At 34.8% G+C, this 8997-nt stretch overlaps 1 protein-coding gene across 1 annotated transcript in view; it reads right to left on the reverse strand.

Annotated features, from left to right (window-relative positions):
- The window catches only part of LOC139824565 (uncharacterized), a 114071-nt gene extending 105406 nt beyond the window's left edge, over positions 1 to 8665 (reverse strand). Inside the window, exons 1-2 of the mRNA XM_071797101.1 lie at positions 8477 to 8665; positions 5494 to 5651 (exon numbers count right to left, since the gene is read on the reverse strand). Of these exons, the coding sequence (XP_071653202.1) occupies positions 5494 to 5651; positions 8477 to 8665 (347 nt within the window). The remainder of the gene's footprint in view (positions 1 to 5493; positions 5652 to 8476) is intronic.
- Between the last annotated feature and the right edge of the window lie 332 nt (positions 8666 to 8997).

Here is an 8997-nt window from a genome sequence, read left to right on the forward strand (position 1 = left end):
TATGCGAGTCGCCCGTTATTTAATGTCGCGTCGCGAATCGTCCTTAGCGACGGATGCTTGTTTACTAATATTGATTGCATGATGCTCAATTAACTATTGATTTTCCTGTTATACCTGATGTTCAGATTTACTCTGGGACGCGTCTCGTTCGGACGTGTCGTCCCGAGCTCCTCTATTATACCGAGAGTCGTAATAAAGAGCTACTGATTTTCTAAACGAGTCATCTTATTTGTGCGAAAGTGTCGTGACACGCGCCGCGAGTGTGAAAGTGAGTAATTGTGTGGCGAACGCTCGTCGGCGCGTAACAATATCTTTCCTCCACTTTCTCCAATCCTTCCCTTTTCCTCCATCTCCATACTTCTGGTCCATATCCCATTACCGTTCAAACCAGTCTGTCAAAAAGCCTCAACCTTTTTCCCCAGTTTTTCCCAAATCTTCTTTTCCCTATCCCCCACACTTTCCCCATCACTGCGGCCGCTTTTTTAATTTTTCCTCTTATTTGTGCTTCCTGTCCTCCATTCCTTTGGAACACGTAACCTAAATAACGGAATTCCTTCATCTCTCCTATTTCTTTTCTTTTTCATCTCCATCTTCTCTTGCTCTCCCTTCCTCCGCCTTTTTTAAACCTCATTATTTTCGTTTTCTCCGTATTCAGATCTAGTCCCTTCTTATCTAGGTATCCTAGGTATCCTTCCAGCCTTTCTAACATGCTCCTCATTTGATCCTCGTCCTCTGCTATTAGCACTACATCATCCGCGTACGCTAATGTATTAATCCTCTTGCCTCCTACCATTATCTCTCCCTATTTCACCTTTCCCATTTCTTCCTCCATATCCGCTAACATCACATTAAACAGTAACGGGCGCAGTGAGCACCCCTGCCTTACACACCTCCCCGTCCAGAACTCTTCCCCTATTCCAGCACCCATCCTTACTCTACTTTTTGTCTCCCTCAAAATCTCCTCTGTCCTCGCCAACCCTTCCCTAATTTTCCTTCCTTTCATTGCTTTTATTAAGACTCCTCTATCTACCGAATCGAATGCCGCCTTAAGGTCCACAAAACATGCTATGGAGAGAGAAGAGTGAAGAACTAAGAAAAGAGAAAGAAAAAGTGGAAAAATGATTAAAAAGGTTGGAGGAGAAAATAGAAAGAGAGAAAAGAGGAGAAAAAGGGGGAGGAGAAAAACAAGAGAGAGGAGGTAGAGGAGAGGATGAGAGTGGTGGAGAGAAAGCTGGAAAGGAAGGAGAAGGAAAAAAGGAAGAGGAATATTGTGATAAGAAAGCTGGAGGCTAGAGAGGGTGGAAGGAGGGAGGAAGCAGAAAAGCTGCTGGAGGACATAGAGGTTAAAGCAAAGGTAATAGAGGTAAGGAGAATAGGGGGGGGATGCAGAAAAGAGAAATGGAGCTATTGAAATTGGAAAACGAGGAGCAAAAGTGGGATGTGATTTTAAAAATTATTAATTGGTTAAATATATACAATATATAATTACATAATTACATTATATAATTACATATATTTATATATGTTTTTATATAAAAAAAAATTTATCGAGTACTTAAGCCCCTTGCACAATCCCAGGCAACAGACAATAGGAATAGGAAGTAACAAAAAAATTGTGAATTACAACCTAAGTGCTTTGTTATAATCCTCGCCGGTGTGTTGACCTACGACATGCCTCTTCTTGCAAAGCCTTTTATATCATTGCTGTGCATGTCTCGTTTCGATAAGATCGTCAAGTCTTCTCGCAGAGAGTATTCATTATGTATACATGGCTCTGTATTCCACGTTTTTCAGACCAAATGGTGAGTTTCCTAAGGGATCTTTCTAATATCTCAACATTAATTGAACAAATTTACAGATACGGATCAATTGGTCTATGTTTCTGATACTTTGAATCAGTAAACTTGCCATACGGTACGGAGAACGTGTAACTTAATTTCTGTAACTACCGCTGAAGATGGCTCAAAACTGAGCCGAAACGTACGGATCGATGTAATGTATCAAAACGACGAATAAATCACTTATTTCTGATATTACGCACTGTGATCTGCGTCTGACCCTCATAGCCTTCTCCTATTTTAATCTCGAGGGTCCTCATTATTACTTTATTTATTATTTTGACTTTTCTTTGATAGAATTTTATTATGTTCTTTGAAGGAGTATAAATTCTTCTTTCGAGTACATAGTACATGATAAAGACTCTTTCTAAAACTTGTACATTTTAAAACTATTATCAAGAAAATATTCTTTCTTAAAGACAACCGTTACTTACTAAAAAAAAAAAAAGTAAATTGAGTAATCGTTTTTTTAAGCAGCACAATTGATATTTTCCTGTATGCATGTACACACGTATGTACATACGTACGCACAAAAAAATGTTCTATGTTGTTAGAAAATTTTATTTGTATTTAAAAAAAGGAGAGAAATTATCATCGCTTAGGACAGGGGCCCGGCGTTACGCGCCGCTCGTGCGTAATCATCGCCGCTTGTAGTAAACAACTGCCCGCGCGCTGACCGCGGGGCGGCCGCATCTCGCCGCGCGCTTGGATTTGGCGGAGGGCGGGCTAATACGGCGATTTTTAATTATTAATAACTCGTCAACTATTGCGAAAATTGCAAAATGGTACATGACTTTTCGACTCAGTTTGGCTCGCTCTATCTAAATATGAGAAAAGTACCAAGAATTCAGGGGCACCCTGTATATAGTATTATTAATACATTTATAATATTATTAATCCAATATATATACAGATATTCAATAAAGTAGTCTATGTACTGGAAACTACCATTAGATATGTATAGAAAAATGTCCTGGAACCTGCCGTTATAGTCGAATGTCCTGGAAACATATGCTGTCCCTGAATCTACCATCTGTGATTGTCCTGGAAACTGCCAAATTAGGTTTTTCTTCGAAACCATTAAAAATACCTTTGTTTTATTTAAATAAGAGATAAAGAACAGTGTAAAAGATATAAAAAAAATGTTTTTAAGTGATGTCCTGGAAACTGCTCCTGGACCTACACACACACACACACACACACACACACACACACACACACACACGCGCACGCGCACGCGCACGCGCACGCACACGCACACGCACACGCACACGCACACGCACACGCACACACACACACGCACACGCACACGCACACACGCACACACACACACACACACACACACACACACACACACACACACACACACACACATATAGGTATTGATTAAATACGTATTTATTATATTTAATATTATTCTTGCGATTCTCTATATTAAATGGATATAAATACACATATATATGTATATGTAAAAAATAAAGGGTTGTATATAATACATATATATAACATTAACATAATTTTTTTTAAATTGTTTAACTGCAATAATTAAATTATTTATATTAAACCAATTAATAATTTTTAAAATAAGTAATTTACCTGACACTAATTATTCCTTATTCAAAAAATTAGTAATTATTTTCTATTAATTAATTAATTTTCAAATAAGTAGAATTTTATTTTTTACAAACTATTTGTTATTTTAATAATAAAAAATTGACTTTTACTTTAAAAAAATTGATTTATTTTCGCCTAAATACTAATTTTTACGTAACTAGAAATTTTTCTCTGACAAATTATAATTTTTGTTAGTAATGCGTAATTCACTTTTATCTAATTATTATTAATTTTTACGTAATTAGTAATTTTTTGTGACTAATTACTAATTTGTTAATTCCATAAAACTTTAGTAAATATGTATGTAGTATTACGGCACTCTCTTCGATTTTATTTGAAATATTTGTGTATTTATTTTATGTATTTCGGGTAGTAAAAAATATTCTCAAAAGAATAATTGTTGTTCCGTTAGTTTATAATTAATACTTAAAATATCACGATATCGGTAGGTGAAGAAATAATAATTTATGAATTTATATTTTACTTTTTACTATTAGATCATATGTTATTTACAACTTCATTCAATTATATATTTTAAAATTATCAATTTTTGTTAAAACAGAGAATAATAGAAATCATAAATACAGAGTATTCTTTAACCAAAAGCACAAACTGTTTTCTGTTAAATTGTGATCATTTATAATTTTATCCTAAAACATTTTTTGAATGGGCCATGTATTCACATTACCAATTACATCTTAAATTGGAAGCAAGGATTATTATTAATTTATTCTACTGAATATAATATATATCCATCAGATACTATATTAAAGTTTAAATAACATAATATAATATCTAATTAAAGTAAGAAGCGAAATATACGTATATCCATAAATTGTTGTTTTAAATATCATTTCCTTACTTATTGACATTGTGATATTTTAAGTATTAATTAAAAACAAACGGAACATAAGTGATTTTCTTTTTCAGAATCTTTTTTACTACACAAAATGTATTACTAAAAAATAATCAACATACTTTGGAGAAATCTTTATTACGCGATAGTGCCTGTTACACGTGCATATAAATACGATAGATTTTTCAGAAAAATAGTGCCTGTCACACGTGCATATAGATACAGATCACTTTCTCGTTCTCTTTAACTTTTACAACTTTTACAAGACAGCATATACGTACGTGTGATTTTGGATACACCTTCCTTCTTAAAGATCTCCTCGGCATCAGCTCCCTGCCGTCAATATATATTTCACTATCACTATCTGTCATGCGGCGATGGTCACGACAGTCACTATTTCTAGGTTATAACTGACTTACGTTTACGCGAGCGTTTCTTCTATAGTAACTTACAGTAATTCACTCGTTTACACAGAATGGATTATCGTAAGTTATACCACAAAACCCCGTTTACGCGGAGGAATTATCATAAGTTACTACAGAAGTAATGCTCGCGTAAACCTAGCATGACAGCGCGCTGAACCGCCTGAACGCACTATCTGCACTGAGCGCAGAACGCACACGTACATATATATGCTGTCACGCACTGCGACAGTGCACGGTCTGCACGGGCTTCACTGCCCTCTCGTGTCAAATATGGGAAAGTGACACACCAGCCGCCATTTTTGTCTGACGACGACGACGTGGACGTTTCTTAAATAAAAATTTCCACATTTGGACTTTGCATCGCAATATCTCCGCTCGTAAGGCACGTAAATAAAACAGAAAAATAAAGACACTTTTATGGTATAAATTTGGTCCAAGCTATCCATTAAGCCTAGTTAGAACTTGATTCGTTCACTGGTTATCGAGATCTCAAAATCTCGGGTACTCGCAACTCGTCGCGTTGCGTAAATGATCCACGATGCGGTCTCGCTTCGCGTATACTTGGCGCGAGACACTACCGTGTCTCTTGATATATTTTAGGTAGTTTTTTTCAGGATGTGGAGATTACTTATACTACTGTAATAACACCATAACTTTTTCTTACATAAATCGATTCTTCTAATCATTTTATATATAGAAGGATTAAAATAATATTAAGATAAGGAACTTAATATTAAATTACTTAATTATTATATAATACCTGAATGTATTAGCTGATGAAATTGGACATTGCGTCAAGTATGGTACGCCATCATAATATTGATATCCATTTTGAAAAATGCCATGCCAATGTATACTCGCTTCAAGACCTTCGGCTTCATTTTTTAAGTCAATAATAAGGTAATCGTTTTTGCAAACCTAAAAAATTATTGATAATGTTAATTGAATCATTAATATATGATAATAGCAATTATGATCACAGTTTTAATAGTACAATTACATTATTTAATTATGATTCTGAGAAAAGACTATAGTATTTAATACACACAGTAGATTGAGAGGGTACAGGATAGGTATATTAGGTGGGTACTAGAGCTGGTCTGCGTTCAGAAACTTCACCCAGGTGCACCCGCTGAGGCTCTTACTGTTCGGAAATGTTCGGGTTGTACCAGTGTGACAAAAATGAAGTCGTTCGGAAACTTCACCCGGGTGCACCTCGGGAGCAAAATTTTCCATCCTGAAATTTCAGGGTAAATCTGGGTAACTTATTGCATTTGCCGGAATTTTTTAAACTGTAGTAATGGAGTTTCTTTTTCTATGGAATTGTTCAGAATGCATTCTGATTAAAATTATTCCGTTTTCCCTTAAAAAAATAGAAATTTAGGGAAAAATTGAATTTTGATCGGAATCCACTCCGAACATTTCCACTATTTCCAGTCAGTTCCAATACATACATTTCTGTGTCCAGTACTTTGTATACAATACACCGGGTATTACGTTTCTTTTCTCTTTTAAACGAGGCTGGCGAATATTGCAAACTGCGGGTTTAAATACTGGAATTCGTAGCTCCATTATCTAATTGCGATTTGCTAAATTGGTCGAACTGTTAACCTATAATGACTCTGATTAGGATTTAAGTAAGGTTAATTATATTCTATTGCTTATCGCTAATTTATTATCAGATTTTATTTATGATTAATAATATCTTGACACTAATTACGATTATGTTTTTCTATTATTTATGTTAATTAATAATTAATCTTATGTAGGTATATCTTTAACAGTTGCTTAAGCGATTGATATATTTTACACTCCTTTAGTAAAGTAATAACCGATGATTTTAAATTAAAAAATATATTATTTCATCGCGGGGGACGTTACTGGAGAGGGGGAGCGAACGGTTGGCTCGGAGTAAAGGAGGAGACAGATAATGGCTTGGAAAGGTGGCTGTACGAGCTATGTAGATATGTATCAAGGGGGGAGAGAGAGCGATACTCACTGAGAGAAAATCATATATGTTAATCATATAATTATTGGAACTGTTGTTTCATAAACAGGTGCGCATGGAATGCAGCACAAAATCTTAATACTTATCATTAGATAAATACATATTCAACTTATTGTCAATATAATCACACAGATATAATCAGATAAGTAAGCGTTCAATTTATTGTTAATACGAATCACATTTGAAAGGTAAAATTGATATTATTTAATTCTGAATTGTTAACTCTATTCAGCTGCAAGAGCGTAAATCAAACAGGCTGAATATTATTGAATAATTCTAAGCTATTAAACGTCGTTAAAGATATTAAATTGAAAACTAATTGAACTCCGAAGGATCATGTAAACTATGTATAAATGTATTCTTATTAAAGAAATCAAAGGTAATCATTATGTCAAATTAATACTTAGGTAGAGTGCATTACTCTTAACGTTAACGTTATTAAATTATAACATCAGAACTTATCAAAACGTTAAAATCATTAAATTATCACATCAGAACGTATTCGAACATTAAAGTCATTAAATTATCACATCAGAACATATCACAACATGTACATGAATTACATGATTCACGCAGACGCATCTTTATGTATTATAATTAATCACACTGATTAATCTCACATGATAGAAAAACATGACTGTTATTTGTCTCGAGACGTCGAAAAGAAATGAAATGTAAATGTAATTGAGTACAATGCAATTGTCATTATATTGAGTAATGACAAAGGTTAGGGGGGTATATGCAGTTAGGAGGCCGATAAAAAGCGATTTTTTAAGAATTTATCCTGGAAAGGCATTTTAATTTAAAAACACAAAATTTTACACACTTATTGTAGTCACTTTTAAGTATAATCTCAAATTTTTTTGTTTAAAAATAATGATTTTTAAGGCCGCTATAGCCGACGTCCGGGAGCATCTCTAAAAAAAGGTGTCTTGCAGTGACCACTCTATCTCTGGACTGAATCATCTGAAATCAAAAAACCAAAAAGATTTCGTTAATATAATATATTATCTAGTATTTAATCGAAGAAATAAGCAAAATATTAATTTTAACAAAAATAGCGGTTTTTTAAACAAAAAATTTCGATTTTTGCTATAAATTTTGGCCTTAAATTGTTTATAAAATGGAAAATATTTATCGACGAGTAAAATCCTTCGATCAATTACTAAAAAATATATTTATAAAGCTTGTGTAAAAATTTGAGCCCGATCGGTTCAACCGTTTCCGAGAAATCTTGGTCACCGACTTTGAAAACACAGTTTTGAGATAAACGCGTTTATCTCAACGAAAGAGCACTTTATACGTAATAAAAAATTTTTTTTTCAACTTACATCGAGTCGTCTATTCCAGGCCCATACAGTAAGCCCTCTGATCTTTCGGCAGCTTCTAAAAGTTCAATTTGATGCTGTCTGCGGACCTGCTACCTGCTTTTAAACGCTTTGAGACGTTTTCTCAAATGTGCGTGTAACTTCGAGAATATTTGTCGGATCGACTTGAAATTTTCAGGGTATATACTTGAATACATGTACATTACAAAAATGCAATAAACCAAAATTCGAATTTTTGAAAATTCTAACTGCATATAACCCCCCAGATAGCCAAACCTGAGCAGCAGATTCCAAGCAGAGTCTGCATTAAATTTTTGATATCAGAAAGGCAACAAATTGCACGCGGAAACTGCTCTATCAAATGATGTTGTCAAACTGTAGCCAGAAATGCGACAGAGCCTGCTGACAGGCAATGTGAGCAGATTGGCAGCAGAAACCGCGCAGAGCCTGCACACATACTTGGCAGCAGATTGACAACAAAGATCAAGCAGAGGCTGCGCGTATGACTTGAGAACAGAGTGGCAGCAGAAACCGAACAGATCCTTTCCGTGATAGTTTGCAACGACGCTACTAATAGTCCGGGAGCCAGCTGCCATTTTAAGTGAATTATTTTAAGAAATCTAAGATTTTCGGCTAGTGTTCAATTCGGTCTGCTAATAAACGAAGTGAACGTCAGCTTCCATGATAGCGGTGGGTGTTGCCGCGGCAGCCACCCACACACGTATAATTATAATAAAAATAAACCGACATAAAGAAAGCTGAGACTTTGTTTGTATGTACGTTTATTATGATCTAAATAAACGGAAAATAATAGTCAGCTGACTTCATGGTGGGGGGTTGTACGTCAGCTTCTCGCCCAAACATGCGAAAAATATGCGCTGAGTAAACTTATACTAAGAAAGCTGAAATTTGGGGAAGTTATAGTCAA

The sequence above is a fragment of the Temnothorax longispinosus genome, unplaced genomic scaffold (assembly GCF_030848805.1).
Source record: "Temnothorax longispinosus isolate EJ_2023e unplaced genomic scaffold, Tlon_JGU_v1 HiC_scaffold_44, whole genome shotgun sequence".
Lineage (NCBI taxonomy): Eukaryota > Metazoa > Arthropoda > Insecta > Hymenoptera > Formicidae > Temnothorax > Temnothorax longispinosus.